The sequence below is a fragment of the Cupressus sempervirens genome, chromosome 9, assembly GCF_028749045.1.
Source record: "Cupressus sempervirens isolate cs-2001-9-10 chromosome 9, ASM2874904v1, whole genome shotgun sequence".
Classification (NCBI taxonomy): domain Eukaryota; kingdom Viridiplantae; phylum Streptophyta; class Pinopsida; order Cupressales; family Cupressaceae; genus Cupressus; species Cupressus sempervirens.
This window is the reverse complement of record NC_143126.1, coordinates 359,797,280-359,818,561: the sequence shown is the minus strand read 5'-3', so window position 1 is coordinate 359,818,561 and position 21,282 is coordinate 359,797,280. Positions and strand designations below refer to the sequence as shown.

Below are 21,282 nucleotides of genomic sequence, written 5' to 3'. Positions count from 1 at the left end.
ATACAGCCATTAATTGATATAAACAAGGGCAGAGACCTACTTGGCACTATTTAGAGAGTAAGTTTATATATAATTAGATTTTTTAAATTAGTTTTTATCATGTGTTTGTATTTTAAGAGCTCTCACTCCCAACACAAAAGGAGGAGATGATTTTCCATAAATACATGGATGTAATATGTACTCTAGGCCATTATTTTGATGCAATAATATATGCTATTGTTGCTTTCATTCTGAGTTAGTTATTCTTACTAGAGTTTGTTATTTTTTGTGAATGCATGTTCATAAATAATAATGGATCCAATAGTTTTATTGTGTTGTTATGATTGTGTGACCTTTTAGTTCTAGTGTTTTCCTCGTGTTAACAAATTCTATCGACATACAAAAATGGAGAAAGGATCACCCATTATTCTTACATAGCATCTTGTCTTGCATGAGCACACTTTTCATGGCCTTGCAATTTGATGAGACATGAAACATATTTCAGTTATTATTGAGGTCCCATCGATGATTGTATTAGTGAAATTAAGGAAGTGCTGCTCCTATTTTCATTGGTTTTGTACCTGATCTTTTCAATGATTTAATTTGTAGACATGTTATTACCATACTTTATATCCATTAGGAGTTTCCTTTTCAAGTTATTTTATTTAAATCTATCATCACCCTATCTTGTTATTTTCTTTTCTAACATCTAGTTAAAATAGGAATTCATATAGTAGCATTGATAAATATGCATTCATCATAAAATATAAAATACCAAAAATATATCTCTTTTGTGGTTATGTTTCAAACAGCAATAGATCAAATAGATTATCCAAAATTGGTTTGAACCAACAAAGGCCTCCTCATGAACATACACATTTATCTTCAATTGAGTAGATTTCAATAGGTCACAAGATCACTTGGAACTTTGGAGTTGATCATCAATTAGCTTTTCATGAGAGTAGTTCAAAAGGATTCCTACCATTTAGTATCATGCAAAATGAAAGCTCAATAAGTGACAAGAAGAAAAAGGACCTATCTAAGATCATTTTCTTTGGTTGTCATGAGTTGGCTACTATGTTGTGAAAGTAGGTTAGAACTTCAACAAGTGCAAAAGAGCTCTCTAGTAGAACATACGATGAGTATAATGTAATTTTTATATTTTTATATTTTTCCTTTAGTGTTAAAGAGCTCTCTAGTGCCAAGATTAGGTATGAATCTAACTTTTATATTTTTAATTTAGGATAAATAGTATAATGTACTCTTTAGAGAGGCACATGTGTTGATCAAGAATAAGGATTGGAAATCACCCATAACTATTGAGTTAGGGGTGCAAACCTTTATAAGTCATAGCTTGATACTCCTAAGGAACTCATGAGAAACAATAATTCTAGAAATCTTGGAGAGCTACAATATAGTAGAATGCACCATATTCATCATGGAGCACCTATATCACTCTATGAGATAATGACAAGTGTTCCTAAAGTGAGCACAAAGCATGATGATGTATGCAAGGGATGTGTGTTGGGGAGGTTTTTGAAAGCATATTTTCGAAGGAGTGACACCATACATAAGGGTGTGCTTGATCTAGTACATTCATATGTATGTGCACCAATGTCAATGAAGTATCTCAGAGGATATGGGTACTCTTTTAATTTTATTGATGATTTATCTAAGAAAAATTGCATATAATTCTTGAAGACCAAGGATGAGGTTTTTAGTCTCTTCTAAGGGTTTAAAGCTCTTGCGAAGAATTTGACATGAAGGATGATAAAGGTTCTTTAATTAGACAATAAAGGCAAGTACAAAGGAAATAACTTCTAGGAATGGTGCATGAAACCTCCCTAATTTTTTTTTTTGGTATGTTTAGGGGTTATTTATGTGTGTGAGTGTGTTAAATAATCTCCAAGAGTCATTGGAGTGAAACTCATCCAAATATAAGAGCCAAGTTGCTCACTAGTTCTTAGGTTGCTCAAGAATTTCTCATTGAGCCAAAGTCGTTCAATAGTTCAAATAAAACTAGGGATAGGAAACTAAGGAATTTTATGGTCTAAATAGGTGCTAGGTGTTTTATCTAGGGTCCTAGAAAGGTTCTAGGTGAACCCATTTGAACTAAAGGGCCAAAGAGAAAAAGTTGCTAAAAAGTTGTAAAGTTGCTAAAAAGTTGCTTGAGCAACTTTTGAAACTTTTGCAAGAAACTACAATTAGTATTTTTGGGGGTTGTAACTAGCCATGCTCAAGTATATGAGCATGGTAGTTTAGATTTTGAAGGGTTGAAAGAATTACCATTAGTTTTTGCACATGTGGGAGTACTGTACAAACATTTATCTAGAGGTTTCCATTGTTTAATGTTGTAGTACAAGAATGTACAGATTAGCATAGGAGATCAAGTTCATTTTTTTGATAGATTAGACTTTCTTGGTTCTTTTTCATATTCACATTTATGATGGAGTTCAAGGGTTTGCAAGTTATAGATTTTTTTTGTTGACTGGCCCAAGGAACATCTTCATAGGGTTGTTTATGGAAAAATGGTTCTCACCTAACCACCTATTGTAGAAAATGCATGAACCAGGTTGGATGATAAGTTAGAATGGGTATAGAGTGTTTTTTCTTTGTTCTACATTTTAATGGTTAATTTTCAAGCCATGAGGTGATGCATCTAGTACATTCATATGTATGTGCACCAATGTCAATGAAGTATCTTAGAGGATATGGGCACTCCTTTAATTTTATTGATGATTTATCCAAAAAAATTGGATATAATTCTTGAAGACCAAGGATGAGGTTTTTAGTCTCTTCTAAGAGTTTAAAGCTCTTGCAAAGAATTTGACATGAAGGATGATAAAGGTTCTTTAATTAGACAATAGAGGCAAGTACAAAGGAAATAACTTCTAGGAATGGTGCATGAAACCTCCCTAATTTTTATTTTTGGTATGTTTAGGGGTTATTTAGGTGTGTGAGTGTGTTAAATAATCTCCAAGAGTCATTGGAGTGCAACTCATCCAAATGTAAGAGCCAAGTTCCTCACTAGTTCTTAGGTTACTAAAAAATTTCTCATTGAGCCAAAGTTGTTCAATAGTTCAAATAAGACTAGGGATAGGAAACTAAGGAATTTTATGGTCTAAATAGGTCCTAGGTGTCTTATCTAGGGTCCTAGAAAGGTTTTAGGTGAACCCATTTGACCTAAAGGGCCAAAGAGAAAAAGTTGCTAAAAAGTTGTAAAGTTGCTTGAGCAACTTTTGAAACTTTTGAAAGAAACTAAAATTAGTAGTTTTGGGGGTTGTAACTATCCATGCTCAAGTATATGAGCATGGTAGTTTACATTTTGAAGGTTGGAAGAATTACCATTAGTTTGTGCACATGTGGGAGTACTGTACAAATATTTGTGTAGAGTTTTCCATTGTTTTATGCTTTAGTACAGTGGTGTACAGATTGGCATAGGAGATCAAGTTCATTTTTTTGATAGATTAGCCTTTCTTGGTTCTTTTTCATATTCACATTTGTGATGGAGTTCTAGGGTTTGCAAGTTATAGATTTTTCTTGTTGATTGGCCTAAGGAACATCTTCATAGGGTTGTCTATGGAAAAATAGTTATAAACTAATCACCTATTGTGGAAAATGCATGAACTAGGTGGGGTGATAGGTTAGAATGTGTACAGAGTGTTTTTTATTCGTTCTACATTTTAATGGTTAGTTTCCAAGCCTATGCTGACTACGAGGAGCATGTGATCTTGGAAAATTTTATAAAAGGTGTTACAAAGTGCACCCATGATCTTGCTAAGTCCAAAAAAGAAGTTCCTAGAAGCTCTAGGATATCATATTAAAAGTGCAAGTAGAATGCAGGTTTGATTTGGAGTTTGAAGAGCTTGGAAGATGTTTGACTAAGGCTAGAAACTAGGGATTAAGACTACATAGGGTTATGGGTGCCTTAAAGCTCTAAAAATATAGATTCTTGGTGTCCTAGGAGATAGCTACTAGGTTCCTAACTTTTTTCTAGGGGTTTTTTAGAATAATTTGAAGAATGGGAGAGAAATAGGGTTAATAGACCTAGAAGCCATTAGGCCTAATTAGCTTATGTAAAGAAATTAGGTTTTCTTTGGGTTTTTTTGTGACTAGAAGTGTTGGATGAGGTTAGGAAGGTTATGGAAATTATCTACATCATTAGTAGATTCCAAGGTAGTGGAAGTACAAGATCCTAAGTGAGAGTTAGGGTTCTAGGGGAAAGAAGGACTAGTAGGACTAGTGCCTTAGAAGGAACTTTAAGTCTACACCAGACCAACTACACCTAGGAGGCAAATTGGAGAATTCTTAGAGGCTTATATTAGTGGAAAGATAAGAAAAAAGAATAATTGGATGATTCAAGACTAAAACCTTAATTAGGAGTGGTTATTTGATAGAACCTTAGACTCTCTACATCAGAGTGGTATCTGAGCCTACTTTTAGTCTGGTTTATATCAGACGAGGAAGAAAGCCATGAGGTAGACAATATGCCACACAAGGAAATGAGAAAGGGTTCCATAGTGGTTTTGGTCAAGGTAATATTGGATGAAGCCAATTAGGCAAACACTAAGAGTAAGAAGAAGATCACAAAGTGGGGAGATGAGAGTGATGAGGAAGATGAAACGCTCATAGGGGAGACATCTAAAAGTAAGGATCTTGGGGTGGATTAGGATAAAAAGGTATTATTGGATGCCTTCACGTCTCTTAACAAAGACAACATGGAACACATCCCTTACTATAGTGGTAGCTTGAATGGAGAAGAATTACTAGATTGGTTGGAAGCCATTGATAACTAGTTTGATTAAAATGATGTACAAGAAGAAAAGAGAGTTAGCTATGGTAAAGCTAGGCTCAAGGGATCAATAGTAGTATGGTGGAACATGATGGAAGATGATAGGGTGCATATAGGGAAGAAGAAGATAGTGTCATAGGAGAGGATGAAAATTAGGATGAAGGCTCAGTTCTTGCCCACTGATTATGAGATCGAGATGTATCAAAACATGCAAAATCTAAGACAAAGAGACTTGATACATAGTGCTTATATTGAAGAGTTTAATAGATTGAGTCTCAAAGTTAGAAGGTAGGAAGAAGAGGTGGAAAGGGTAGCAAGGTAACTTAATGGCCTAAGGCAAGGGATCCAAGATGAGATCACCATGATGGCTCCTAATAATATGCATAAATGCTTTCAAATGGTATTGAGAGCAGAGGATAAAGCTAAAGGGAAGAATGAGTCATACCAAAGAGGAAGAGGCAATACTAGAGGGTTCAGAGGAAAACATAGCTTTGGAAGAGTATTAAGTCCCAATAGGATTGATGAAGCTCAGTTTTTTGATAGTAGTGGAAACAATCAATATAAGATGTCATCTTAAAGTGGAGGATTTAGAGGAAGGGGACCACCTAGAGGTAGATTCTAGTCACAAGGCAAAGGCAATAATGTCTTTATTGGTATATGTTACAACCATAACCAAGTGGGCCATACTATGGAGAGATGTCTTGAGAATGCTTCCTCTTCATCTATGGGAGAAAGGAAAACATAATTAGTGTAAGAAGATGACACTCAAAGTGTTAAATCACCTATTTCTAAGGTAGGACTAGTAGTAGATGGTGAAAATATGATGCTAAGGAGGACCTTGATGAAGGTACCTAATGTGGTTGAACCACCACAAAGGAAAAGGCTATTTAGGACTACTTGTAGGTCACATGACAAGATTTGCAAGGTGATAGTGGATTTTGGTTCCATTGAAAACATAGTGTCAAATGATATGGTGGACAAGTTTAAGCTTAGGAGAATACCCCGCAATACACTATACAAGTTTTCATGGTTGAGCAAAGGTCAACAAGTCTTGGTGGATGAACAAGCCTCAGTGGAGTTTGAGATTGGGGAATACAAGGACAAGGTCCTATGTGACATAATGCCTATGGATGCATGCCATATCTTTTTAGAGCATGCATGGAAATATGATGTAAAGACCATACATGATGGGGAGTAGAATAGCTATGTGATAACTAAACAACTTAAGAAATTTCAGATGGACCCTTTGATTGAGTCTAGAAAGGAGAAACATGTTGGGTCAAGTGTGATGTTGTTGAGTGGAAAGGAGTTCCTAAAGGTCATGAAAAAGGAGAAAGGGGTATGTTGTGTAGTAGTTGTGAAGCCAAGAGAAGAGACCAAGGCCAAAGTTAGTATACCTCAAGAAGTGCATCAGTTATTGGAGAGATACAATGAGATAGTGGATAATGGGTTGCCTAGTGCACTACCTCCTATGAGGGAAGTAAGTCATCAAATAGACCTAATACCAAGGGAAAACCTACCTAACAAGGCATCATACGAGATGAAACCAAGCCAAAATGTAGATATAACAAAGATAATTCAATATTTATTGGAGAAATGGCTCATAAGGAAAATTTTGAGTCTTTGCATAGTCCCTATACTCCTTGCACCTAAGAAAGATGGAAAATGGAGGATGTTTATGGACCCTAGGAAAATGAATAAGATCACCATTAGATATAGGTTCCCTATGCCAAGGATTGAAGATTTGCTAGATAATTTGGGAGGCTCTTGGTACTTCTCCAAGGTGGGTTTAAAGTTAGGGTATCATCAAATTTGAGTGAGGCCTAGTGATGAATGGAAGACAACCTTCAAGAAAAATGAAGGGCTGTATGAATGGCTAGTAATGCCCTTTGGCCTAACAAATGCCCCAAGTACCTTCATGAGGCTAATGAATGAGGTGCTAGCAAATTTCATAGTTAAGTTTGTTATTGTGTAATTGGATGAAATTATAGTCTTTAGCAAGTCCAAAGAGGATAATATGAAGCACTTGGAGATGGTATTGAGGAGGCTACACCAGGAGAAGTTCCTAATTAATCAAGAAAAATATGAGTCCCTAAAAATTGAACTAGTGTACCTTGGTTTTGTTATTGCCAATGGATGTATCAATATGGATCCTGATAAGGTCAAATCCATATCAGAGTGGCCAACTCCCAAATGTATAGGGGATGTTAGAAGTTTTCATGGGTTGGCATCATATTATAGGAAGTTTGTAAGAGGTTTTAGTTGCATATGTGCAACTATACTAAACACCATCAAAGGAGGGATGAAATGTTAGTTAAAATGGATAGATGTAGCAAATATGGGTTTTGAAAAGTTGAAAAAGAGGATAGTAGAACTACCTACCAATAAGTTTCCTAATTTTAATCAGTTATTTGTGGTGGAGTGTGATACTAGTAAGCTAGCTATTGGAGCAGTACTAAGCCGAGAAAGATATCCTATTGCATTCTTTTCAGAGAAGTTAAATGAGGCCAAACAAAAGTACTCAACCTATAGTTTGGAGTTGTATATAATGGCGCAAGCCTTGAAGAAATGGAGGCATTATCTCCTTCCAAAATAATTTGTGGTTTATATAGACAACCATGCCCTTAGTATTTTGAATGGGCAAGAGAAGCTAAATCAAGGACACCTCAAGAGGGTGGAATGTTTGCAAGCATTCAACTTTGTGATCAAACACAAGAAAGGTATAAGCAAAAAGGTTTTTGATGCTCTTAGTAGAAGAGTCCTAGGAACATAAGAGATTCATTTGCAAAGTGTAGGAATAGAGGATCTAAGAGACCTCTACAAGGAGGGTAAAGACTTCAAAGAATTCTATGAGTTATGTGTGAAATTTTAATAAGGTTTTAAGACTGATTATATTGAGTATATATTATAGGAGGGTTTTTTGTTTAAGGGACATCTATTGTGAATTTCCTAATATTCCATGAGGGAAAACATTATCAAGGAAAAATATCAAGGCGACCTAGGAGGACATTTTGGGATAGACAAAATACTTCAGCAAGTTTCTAGGTACTATCATTGACCTAGATAGTAGACTGATGTAAGGAAGTTTGTGGAGTAATGCCATGTGTGTCAGAGGGCTAAAGGACATAGCAGTAATGTAGGATTATACCAACCACTCGTTATACCACAAATGCTATGGGAGTTCTTGAGTATGGACTTTGTTTCAAGACTCCCAAAAACACTTAGAGGGCATGGCAGTGTGTTTGTGGTTGTAGACCATTTTAGAAAAATGGAACACTTCATCCCATGCAAATAAAAGAATAATGATTCACATATCACAGGTATTTTCTTTAGGGATATAGTGAGGATCCATGATTTTCCACTCAACATTATGAGTGATAGGGATACTAAATTCATTGGATATTTTTGGAGGACCCTTTGGAAGATGTTGGGAACCAAATTGTCTTTTTCTTTAGCTTGCCATCCTCAGTTTGATGGACAAACAAAGGTAGTGAAAAAATCTTTGGGCAACCTATTGAGGTGTTTGACCAAGCAACATGGTCAATCATGGGATCATATTATAGGGAAAATAGAGTTTGCTTATAATAATAGGAGCATTGGAAAGAACCCATTTGAAAATGTATATGTGGCTCATCCTAGAGGGATCTTGGAGTTGAGGGATCTCATCCTACATGAAAAAAGGAGTGCACAAGGAGAGTCATATGTAGAGAAGATGAAGGAGTTGCATGAGAATGTTAGGAAGAAATTGTAGAGAAAAGTGGATAAGTACAAGACCAAGGAAAATAAGACAAGGAGAGACTCAATGTTCAAAGTGGGATCTAGTACTTGCCTATATGAGGAAGGAGAGGCTACCAAAATGAAATCCAACCAAGTTGTTGATGAAGAAGATAGGACCTCTAAAAATCTTATGCAAATATGGAAACAATGCCTATGAAGTTGAACTTCCTCCTAACCTTGGATATCACCTATTTTCATTGTGTGTGACTTGTTTCCCTATAATGGACCTACTATTGATGTTGATTACCATACTCTTGTAGATTTCAAAGGGGATGACTAGGTACAAGAGTTGCCAACACCCTAACCTTTACAACTAGATTGCATTGTTGATTATAAGGTAATCAAGAAGACTATGAAGGGTACCTATAAGATCTAATTGGTGAAATGGAAGGGACTACCATATGATAAGGTGACTTGGATGACTGAAGTAGACATATTGAAGCATGGGGCCACCATTGAAGACCTCCTAACTCAAGGAACTTGAGTTCTTTGTCCCAAGGGAGTATGGTGTAGGGCACCTCCCTAATTTTGATTTTTGGTAAGTTTAGGGGTTAGTTAATTTTTTGAGCGTGTTAAATAATCTCCAAGAGTCATTAGAGTGCAACTCATCCAAATGTAAGAGCCAAGTTGCTCACTAGGTCTTAGGTTGCTCAAAAGTTGCTCATTGAGCCAAAGTTGTTCAATAGGTTAAATAAAACTAGGGATGGGAAACCAAGGGTTTTGATGGTCTAAATAGATCCTAGGTTTCTTAGCTAGGGTCCTAGAAAGGTTCTCGATGAACCCATTTGACCAAAAGGGCCAAAGAGAAAAAGTTGCTAAAACTTTTGCAACTTTTGCAAGAAATTTCAATTAGTAGTTTTGGGGGTTGAAACTACCCATGCTTGGGTATATGAGAATTTTAGGTCATGTTTTTAAGGGTTGGAAGAATTACCATCAGTTTGTGCATGTGTGGGAGTACTATACAAACATTTTTGTAGAGTTTTCCATTATTTTATGCTATAGTATGATAGTGTATGGATTGGCACAAGAGATCGAGTTCATGTTTTTGGTAGATTTTCCTTTCTTGGTTCTTTTTCATATTCACATTTGTACTAGAGTTCTAGGATTTTTAAGTTATAGATTTTTCTTGCTGATTGGACTGAGGAACACCTTCACAAGGTTGTTTATGGAAAAATGGTCCTAACCTAATCACCCATAGTGGAAAATGTATGAAACTAGGTGGGGTGATAGGTTAGAATGTGTACATAGTGTTTTTTCTTTGTTCAACATTTTAATTGTTAGTTTCCAAGCCATGAGGTGATACCCTAGGCTGACTACAAGGAGAATGTGAGCATGGAACATTTTATAAAAGGTATTGCAAAGTGCACCCATGATCTTGTTGAGTCCAAAAAATGGAGTTCCTAGAAATTCTAAGATGTCAGTTTGAAAGTGAAAGTGTAATGGATGTTTGATTTGGAGTTTGAAGAGCTTGGGAGATTTTTGACTAAGGTTGGAAACTAGGGCTTAAGAATAAATAGGGTTATAGGTGCCTTAAAGCTCAAAAAATCTGGATTCTTGGTGTACTAAGAGATAGCTACTAGGTTCCTAAGTTTTTTCTAGGGGTTTTTTAGAAGAATTTGGAGAATTAAAGAAAAACAAGGTTAATAGACCTAAAGCCATTAGGCTTAATTAGCCTATGTGAAGAAATTGAGTTTTCTTTGTGTTTTGTTGTGACTAGAAGTGTTTGATGAGGTCAAGAAGGTTATGGAAAGTATCTATATCATCAATAGATTCCAAGGTGGTGGAAGTAAAAGATCCTAAGAGAGGGTTATGGTTCTAGGGGAAAGAAGGACTAGTACGGCTAGTGCCTTAGAAGGAAGTTTAAGTCTATACCATACCAATTACACCTATGAGATGAGTTGGAGGAGAAGTCTTAGAGGCTTGGAATGGTGAAAAGACAAGAAATAAGAATCAAGACTAAAACCTTAATTAGGAGTGGTTGTTGGATAGAACCCTAGACCCTTTATATCAAGGATTTAAGCACCAGGGAAGGAATTAAGAGAGAGTGGACTGCTGCTTACAATCCACAATAAAATAGAGGTTCTAAAAGGATAAATCATTTAATATTAGAGGTGGCAAGGGTTATGCTACATGACCAGGACATGCCCCACTACTTATGGGGAGAGGCATGTAGTACAATAAAATATATTTGAAATAGGGTTCTAAATAAAGTACTAGGGAAGATGACACCAAAGTAGGATTTTACAAGGCAAAAGCTAGAGTTGGTCTCTTCAGGATATTTAGAAGTTTGGCATATTTTCATATTCCAAGTGATACATGTACCATGTCAGAGAAAACTATAAAGAGGGTGTACTTTATTGGGTATAGTAAAACCTCAAAGGCATAAACTATTTTTATTCTATGGACCAAAAGAATTATAGTCAGATGTGATGTCAAGTTCATGGAGGACAAGACATTTAGAAGGTTGAGATATTTTCTATTAGATGATTAGAGTAAACAACCAACAAAAGCTCCAAGGCCAAGTCAAGAGAAGCAAAGATCAAGTATATTTACTAGGAGTAGTCACCTTTATAGGTCATATTTTGATACTCCTAAGACACTCATGAGAAAAAATAATCCTAGAAATCTTTGAGAGCTAAAATATAGTAGGATGAGCCATATTCATCATGGAGCACTTAAATTTCTTTGTAAGACACTGATAGGTATTTCTGAGGTGAGCATAGAGCATGATGATGTATGCAAGGGATGTATGTTGGAGAAGTTTATGAAAGCATATTTTCCAAGGAGTGACACAATATCTAAGGGTGGTCTTGATCTAGTACATTCAGATGTATGTGCACCAATGTCAAAGGAGTCTCTCAAAGGATATGGGTACTATGTTACTTTTATTGATGATTTATCTAAGAGAACTTGGATACAATTCTTGAAGACAAAGGATGAGGTTTTTAGTCTCTTCCAAGAGTTTAAGGCTCTTGTAGAGAACTTGGTAGGAAGGAAGATAAAGTTTCTTTGATCAAACAATGGAGATAAGTACAAAGGAAATAACTCTTAGGAGGAACGATGAGGTTTAAGAGACACAAATAGATATGAGTTTGTGTGAGCTCCTAGGAAGAGTATGAGATAAAGGAGACAACCAACCATATTTAATAATTATGTGACATAAATTAGTGAGTTGGTAGATAGTAAGCCTTCCAACTATTAGAAGACTATACAAAATAAGGTACAATGAGAAACTAATGGTTGAGGAATATACCTCAATAATGTAGAATAATGTCTTGGAGGTAGTGCCTAGACCAATAGATAGGGTAGTAGTTGGATTACACTGGATCTATAAGATAAAGCATGATACAAGATGGTAGCATCATGAAATACAAGGAAATACTCTCTCCAAAAGAGACAACAAACTATGAGGGAGCATTTTCTCTAGTGGCTAGGTCTACTTCTATACAAGTTGTGACCAAATCGATAGCACAAATGGAATGGAAGATCCATGAAATGGATATCAAGACTACTTTCCTTTGGCGAATTGAAGGGTGAGGTATACATAGAACAACTAGAAGGATTGATATCAAACAAAAAAAAAACCATATGTTGAAATACTTAAACATACAAATAATGCAACACACACTTAATTTCTTTCCAATGCACTCACTTTGGCTCAACCATTACCTAACTAAGATAGTTATTATAAATTCTATGTATGGCTTGGCGTTGACCAAATACATGAGCATTCTAATCAATTGCTTGTAAAGGTGGGGTTTAACAAAATAATCCAAAACCCATCTATTCACCATTACTACTTTACCAAAAAATACCTTCAAATAGAAGGAAATAAGATACCTGAGAAGATGGTCATTATGATCAGGTGTGACAAATATATAGAAGGAATGTGGGAAACAAAACAAATTCAGATATTTTCACATTGGGATGATAGAATTCAACCAATATCTAGAGTTATAAATTGATTATTAGAAACCCTTGGAAAACAAGTAAGTATCACTATCATGGATAATAATTTTCCATTGTTAGATTGTAGTAAGTTAAAATTAGTTAATAATTTTATAAGTTAATACAAAAGAAATAGTTTTAGGTGAATATTCATGATTTTCATTTCTTTACTAGTTATACAAGAGAAACATACAATATGTTATAAGCTAATTAACCAATATAACATGATCCCTTAAAATAGTATCTTAAAGAGATCTCTATTTTTGTCAATTTTCTTAATAATTTTCTAATAATGAATTAAGTAGCTGAAACTCTAGAGTAATTTTAAATGAATATTCTTGATATTTCAATTAATTTTTTTAAATTAATAACATAACTTTCATAAAGTCATTCTACAATGAAAAGTATTTGGAATCATACCCTTTTACGAAGATCGTCAATCATGTCTACTAGAATTTGATCCTGTAAAAATATATAGATTTAAATATAAAAATTCAAATCAGCATAAGTAATAAAGAAATACATCTCTCTACAATTATAACAATTAAATATTAAGCTATATGTAATATAGAGTATGATCCAAGACTAAAATAAGATTATATGAAGAAATAATATGTATCTATATAAGTCTTAATTAAAAATTAATATAGTAAAAAGAAATTCTTCAATTTAATATAAAATTCACATATAATCAAGGTATTAAAATGAAACATCATGGAAATCCTATATCTTATGTTTGGGTTATATATGTGATAGATATAGATTAAACAAGTACTAAGAATAAATATCTAAAATTTTAAATATTAATATATCAAAACTAGTTTATAATCATAATTCCACTCTAAGAAATATTCAAAATAAAAATAAAACCCCAATAAAAATGTTGTGGAGCTTCTCATAAAATATTTGTGATTTTTGATGGTCTTATTTATATTTATATTCATTATATAAGTTATTATTTTTTACATATAGCTTATATAAATCAACAAAAAATGTTATCTAAAGAAACTAATCTATATAATATTAATATGTCAAGGGAAAAAAGAAATTGATCTGGAGATGCAAACTTGCTAAGTAGCCTAAGCACTAGGATGGCAAGGAGGCAAAGAGTAATGCCACCAGGCAGGATGGAGTCCAAGGTGATAAAAGTTGCAATGGTCAACCCCACTCTGACCCCGTTATACAGGATAGAGCCCACAATAGTGATCCAAAAGAGTCTACGGTGGATGACCCAACAGTTATGGCCATAGCTATGGAAGAAGATAATGAGATGCTTGTAAAAGAGTAGAACGTAGGAAGGCAAGAGAACCCCCAAATAATGGTGTCTGACTCAGACCCTCCAAATAATGGTGTTGATGATTCCTCGAGGGTGATGGAGCACAATCAAAGTGTCAAAGACACTGATGATGGGTTTGGTCAGGTGGGAAGTCTTGCTCCTCTAATAAACTTGCCAACATCCAAAGGTTTTGGGACTAAGCTCATAGAGCTTATTAACAACTCTTCTCCAGATCAGATCACTCAATGGAAAGATTGGATTGACAGCTGCACTCAAGATAGTATTAACGGCTGGAGTCTAGTTAAAAAAGAAGAAGAAGAACTGTGACCACCCTCCTCTATCACCAACAAGAAATAGAAATAGGGTTAAGGCTAATGTTAGGGGTAAGCCCAAGACTCTAGGAAGGAAAAACATGAACCAATTATTATAGGAGAGACCAAAAAGAACTTGGCAGATGGGAGCCAGAGAACCATTAAGGAATACTCTGGAAGTAAGAAATGAAGATCATATCTTGGAATATAAGGGACCTAAATGGGGCTCGCAAATAAGAGTTAGTTAGGAATATGATCAAAGACCAAAGACCAGATTTTTTATTGATTTAAGAAACCAAAATGAGAAAAGATGTGGTAGGCAAGCTCTCTTTCAACAAGAACATGAGTAGCAAGGCCACAAACTCAGAGGGAGTTATAGGAGGGGTATCGATTCTATATAATAACAAGGCTTATCAAATATCTACTATCTATAATGCAGGTAATTCCCTCCTATGTAAGATGTCCCATATTCATAGTGATGATTCCTGGTTTATTTTAAATCTTTATGCTTCCAATTCCAAAAGGGAGAGAAAGGTCTTTTGGGCTAAGCTGCTACAGGTAATTTACCTCAAAAACATTAACAAAGGGATTATAATGGGGGATTTCAACTCCTTGATGATGGAAAAAGTGGAGGGCTTGCCCCAAATTATGAGAGTAAGTTAGACCTTTTGAACTTCATTAACAACTTGGCCTTTATGGATGTTGATCTCCTAGGGGGTAGATTCATTTGGTATAATAGGAGAGTTGGGGGGGATTGTATCCAAGTCCATCTTGATAGAGCTCTTATTTCCCCTATTTGGTTGCAATCCCATTCATACAGGCTTTCCCTTCTCCCTAGAATGGGATCAGACCACTCCCCCATATCTCTCTCTATTTGTCCTCTTACATTCAAAACATCTTTCCCTTTCCATTTTGAGAAAATGTGGATTTCCCACCCAACTTTGGAAAACAAGATTTATTCATGGTGGAAAATTGAGGTGGAAGGTACTGTAATGTTCAGGGTGGCCCAAAAATTGAAGAATGTGAGAAGAAATATTAAAATCTAGAACAAATCAGACTTTGGCCACATCTTCTAGGACAAGGATGAGAAGACTGATCAGCTATACAAAATATAGGAAGAGATTCAACATGAAGGATATAATGATCAAAATTGGTTGGAGGAAATGTTTATCCTCTCTGACCTCCATAACATCATTGCTAGGGAAGAACACTTTTGGAAACAGAGATCAAGAGTTAACTAGCTCAAAGAAGTGGACCAAAACACTGGATTCTTCCACTTATCTAAATTAAAACATTGGGCCAATAATAGTATTTCTAGTATCAAGAAAGGATAGACTTTGTTATCTAAAGATAATGAGATAACGAATGAAGTAGTGCAGTTTTTCTCTTCTCTTCTCACTAAGGACTATTCTCTCTCGGTGTCTGATCAAGAGGATATTTTGTCTACTATTCCTTCTCTGCTGCAAGCCTATCATAACTCTATGTTGAAAGCTATCCCAACCCCAAAGAAAATTTTTCAAGCTCTCAATTTCCTTCTAGGTGATAAGGCCCCTGGCCCAGATGGTTTCCTAATTTTTTTTTCTAAGTTTATTGGGAGGTGGTCAAAGGGGATGTCATGAAGGCTGTGTAGGAATTCTTTGGGGCCATAAACCTTTTGAAAGAGCTCAATGCTACCTTTCTAGTTCTCATACTAGAAATCTCGGGGGTAGATTCGATGGATAAGTTTATACCCATCAGTCTTTGCAACTCTTTCTATAAAATCATATCCAAATTCCTCACTACCAAGATCCTCAAAGTTCTTCACCTCATTATATTCCCTTAGAAAATAGGCTTCATCCCAAGGAGACAAATTCTAGACTCTATTATCATGGTGTACAAGGTAATTCACTCTCTTGAAGCTGGCAAAAGGGAAGGGTTCCTGCTAAAGCTTGATATGTCTAAAGCTTATGACAGGGTGGATTGGAATTTCCTAATGGCAGTCCTCCAAGCTTTTGGCTTTGATTCCCGGGTGTGTAAACTCATCTTTCAACTTGTCTCTTCCCCTTCTTTTTCTATTCTAGTAAATGGTTCCCCATCAAATTTCTTTTTCCCTTCATGACGACTGAGACAAGGTGATCCTCTTTCCCATGTTCTCTTCATCATTTTGGTTGATTTCTTGGGAAGGCTAATTCCAAGAAAAATATAGGACCAGAGTCTGTAAGGTCTCAAGCCTTTGTTTGGTCATCATTCTTTCACCCATCAACAATTTATGGATGATACTATTCTAGGGGGAGAGGCTATGGTCTAGGAGGCCAAATTTTTTAAGTGTTTGTTGAATACTTATAATAGGGGTTTTGGCTAGGTTGTTAATTGGGAAAAGAGTTTAGTCTACTTCATCAATACTCCACTAGAGAGACAGAGGAAAATTTCTCATATCTTAGGAAGTGGTATTGGAACTCTTCTTACAAGTTATCTTTGAATGCCTTTGGGGTCCAAACTCTTGGAATCTTTTTTGAATAACATCATTGATAGATTCAACAAGAAATTAGTCAGCTAGAAAGCTGCTACCCTCAACTAGGCTGGCAAATGCACTTTGGTGAAGTTTATTTTCCAAAATCTCCCCACTTATGCCTTAAGCCACTTTGGGATCCCATCTACACAAGCTAATAGAATGGAGAAGATTTAGAGGAACTTTCTCTAGACAGGGGTTGAAGAGCAAAAAATATATCATCTTGTTGCCTGGGATCTTGTTTTCCTTCCCAAATGTTAAGGGGTCCTTGGTATTAGAAAAATAAAACATCTCAAAAATGCCCTTTTAGCCAAATAGATCTGGTGTATTTTTCAGAGTACCAAAGAATGGAGGGAAATTATGATTGATAAATACCTAAGAAGGTAGTCTCTCAGTTTTTTACTTCATGAGACTAAGATTCCTCAAGGATCTTACATATGGAATGGGATCTTAAAGGCAAAAGTCCTAGCTAAGTCCAAGGCTAAATGGAAAATTGGTAAAGGTGAGAATATCTTAGTTTGGCAGGATGACTAGATGAGTCAGGAACCCCTTATTGATCACCCAAATTATGGTGAATGGGTAGAGCCATGCATAAGAAGATACATTTTGAATGTCAGTGATTAAAAAATAGGTAATGGATGGCATGATCTATCTATGATATCCCCAAACCTTAATTCTTTGATGATTGGCCTGAATGCTATTTCCATAAATAACAAGAGGGATGAATTCATGTGGGGAGATAACTCAAATGGGCAATACTCTATTGCCTCTTGGTATTTTTCAAAGTGGGAGAGAATGGAGAAACCCATTTGGGTTAAGGCATGGACTCCAAGCCTTACCCCAAAAATCAACATCTTCTTCTAGCTTTTGCTTCAAGACAAAATCCTTACTCTGGATAATTTAGTCAAGAGAGGTTAGATTATCCCCAACAGGTGTAGTCTATGTAAGCACAACTTGGAGATAGTCAATCACTTATTTATTCATTGCTCCTTTCGTCCAAAGTTTTGAACCTCCTGACCAGGGACTTGGGGTTAGCTAGTGTCCCTCGACCAACATTCAAGAATTCTTCAGCCAATGGAAGAGTTCACACTCAGATTTGATCACTCAACTTATCTACTCTTGGTCCCTCTTGCACTTCTGCTAGGATATTTGGAAAGAGTGGAATAACCAAATTTTCAGATACAAGAAATCCCTTGAGTTTGTTATTACTGAGAAAATTGAAGGATTAATAAAGGAAAATTTTACCACAACAAAGGAAGGAAATATTAAAGAAGGTGGTAACAATAGATAAAGGAAAAAGGATAGGGATAGGAAAAGACAGGAGGCCAGGTGCATTTTTCCCCTTGAAAATTGATACAAAGCCAATTTTGACGGGCTGCAAAAGGGAACCCCAACCCTGCAAGCAGTGGAGGCATCATAAAAAACAACTATTATAGAAGAGTTATAGCCTTTTCCAACCTACTTGGACATCAGATGAATCACTTCATAGAAGCTAGTGCTATTGGTCACATTGTTAAACTGGCCCTGGTTTCTAGGATTGAGGACCTTTGGCTAAGGGGGATTCATCAAATATCATAAATTGTCTCAATAGTAACTCTATGCCTTCTTGGACCATTGTGAATGTGATTAAGGAGTCAAAGTCTAACCTAGGTAAGTTCAACAAGACCTATATCAACCACGTGTATAGGGAGGCCAATTCAGCTACCGACTAGTTCGCTAATGAAGCAGTCACTAAAAATTTGGAGATGACGTGGCATGTTAGTGATAACTTTTTGGCAGCAGTGAATAATTTAATATTGCAAGATTGCATCCAGGGAAGTACAAAAGAAATCCAAAATTAATGATGGGAAGATTTGTAAGATTGCATGTCGGAGTGGGAGTTAATAAAAATCATGCAAAACTCTTTTCAAAACATGATAGCATGTACGTACAACACACTTCAAGGGTTGTCTTGAATACAACCATTAAAATTGGTAAATTCAAAAATGTTTTTGAGTTTTGCAGCTTGAAGGAGGCTGAGGTTGGTAAAAAAACTATGAGTAGGTGGGGGCTTATTGAATTAGAGGAAACCATGGTAGGGGAGAGAAGTAGGATGGAGCCATTAGGGGAGGCAGAGAAATGGAAGGTTTGGCATAAGTTGGAAAAGGGAAAAATCACTAGATTCCTAGAGAAGCTCCATGGATTTGATGTGGGGATTACCAAGATTATGGTGGACTCCTGAAAAAATGGAATAGTCAAAATCAATGGGGTCACCCACCATGTCAATGTGGATTTGATAGCCTGAGATGCGGAGATCCCTTTGGAAGGGAGTAACTTCTTTAAAGACAAGAAAATGTTGACAAACGCTGTCAAAGTTTTTACGAAGGATGAAAAGGAGCTAGACAAGCTCGTCAAGGTGGAGACATATTACAAGATGGAGTCAATTAAAAAGCTATGGAGGTATGTCCTTAGGATTATTATTGAATATATTTCCCTGGACTCCATATTTGATAGGATCAGAATGCATCATTTTTTTTTGCTTAACCACTTTAGGCATGGAATCAAAATCTCTTTTTCTAATTATCTTTTCACCTCCATGAGCAAGGGTATCAAGGGTTTTAAGAGGAAACCTACCACTAACCCAACCCTTTGCGAGGGATTACTCTTCCTGGTCTATGAGTATTTGAAGACTCAAACCAAGGGAAAATCTTTTGGTGATACTGGGTGTGCATATGAGGAAACTAGGAGTTTAGATTCTTAGGATGTGCATAGCATAAAATTGGAAGAAGAGGACTATGTTTCCTCTAAAAGTAAAGCCCCCAAGGAAAAAAAGAAACCCTCTATGTGCATTCCCTGTAGAAAGAGCCCCAGAGGTTTACCTCCCATTCCCTCCAAGCCTCAGCCTCAAGAGGAGGAGGAGGATAACAATGATGATGAGGACACAGACTCGGAGGAAGAGACAAAGGGGGATGATGATGAGAAGGAGAAGGAGAAGGGGAGGGAAAGTGAAAAGGAGGAGGAGGATTCTTCTAACATGTTGGAGAATCCCAAGGAAAGGATAGTAGACAAGACTTTTGAAACCAATGCTTAGATCCCTGAGATTCTAGGCCCTAGCCCCACTACCTCTCAATCTGTAGATATACAAGGTAAAGAGAGTGGGAAGGTGATAATGAAAAATAGGAGGAGGTCTTGGAAGAATTTTAATTTGGATACATCTAAATTGGGGATTGTCAGGGAGCCATTGAATATCTAAGTGATGGAGGACATTGATGGCAAAGCCCACTATGATGAACTCATTGACCCTTCTTTGGTTGTTATCTCTGATAATGCAAGGGAAATTGGGCTTAACCTTTTGAACAATGCTAAGAACAACATGATAGATAATTTTTGGTCTATAAATTGGTTATTCCTTGAAATTAAAGACCTAAAGGGGAAAAGAAGCTAGGAAGGAAGCCAAAAAATTGGCAATGACCAGGGACACAATGAAGAGGATAGAAGCTAGGATGGAGGCCAATGACACTTCAATGTCTAGGAACACAAGGTTGACCAGGAGGATAGAATAACCAAGGTTGAATAAAGAGTCCAAATAATGGAGTTCTCCCATCAGAACCTAGCCAATTAGGTGATCACCACTTTGAATGCCCTGAATGAGAACATTAATAGCCTGGGTGAATCACTAATTAGTGCTAGATTTGGAAGGGAAAAGATAGAGAAGGCTAGCTTGGACATTTGGTAGGTTGAGGATGATCTGAAAGAAACTAGGGAGTAGGTGGATGCTTAGAACTAGGACTAGGAGGATGCAGACAACAAGAAGACCAATGAAGCTACAGAGACCCTGTAGGTTTTAAAAGAGAGAATTGATAGTTAGTGCTACTTTTTTGTCTCATTTTTTTCATTGTGTAGCTAGTTCTTTCTTGTTCTAGTGTAACTGATTTTTTGTTTCCTGGTCGTAGGCCTGTTGTTTACAGTTGGCTTTTGTTAAGTAGTTTCTCTATGGCTAGACTTTTCTTAATATTTCTATTTTAGATATGTTGTAAAAACTTTTAGGTTTTATGATCCCTATAAAACCTATTTTACTTAATAAAAAACAAAAAATACTATACCTAAAACATGCCTAGTAGATGAGGTACAACTAAAAGAGATTATATGTACACAAAAAATACATATGAAATAGTATATTAAACAAGAAACACACAAAGTAGATGTTAGTTTGTGAATAACTGCAAAGGAAATTATAATGTAGTGATATATAATCAACCAATAAGAAATATCATGAACTACAGGTTCCATTCTTACATTCTCTAATTGTGGCAAAGTGCTAATTGGTTTAATCTTCAATTCTCTCTACAAAAATGTACAACTATTGAAGAAGAATATATGTTTTACCATCTTGTATAACATTAGGCTAGGTTGTTTGTAGATATACAATTTGAAGGGACAAATTTGCACATATTATTTGAGTTTCTATTTGTGATGGAAGGATGATGTTAAAATTACAAAGATTGCAATAGATCTTCCAAAAAAATTTGATAATATGTGTTGGAAATATAAGGTAGGCTAGGTTACTGAGAGAGGAGGGGTGAATTGGGAACCAATAAAATCTTAACTCACTTCAACAATTAATCCTTCATATATTATTCTAATCTAAATGCATGCATGAAAGAATCAAAGCAATAAATATTCATATCACTTTGACACAAGATATCATGACCTAGAAACCTTCCAAATAGAA

General features: G+C 35.8%; 1 protein-coding gene across 1 annotated transcript in view; it reads right to left on the bottom strand.

The window, feature by feature from the left end:
• LOC149538782 (MADS-box transcription factor 6-like) overlaps window positions 1-21,282 on the bottom strand; it is a 265,623-nt gene that overhangs the window by 78,952 nt on the left and 165,389 nt on the right. The window contains exon 5 of the mRNA XM_089798932.1: window positions 12,917-12,958. Coding sequence (XP_089655058.1) covers window positions 12,917-12,958 — 42 coding nt within the window. The remainder of the gene's footprint in view (window positions 1-12,916; window positions 12,959-21,282) is intronic.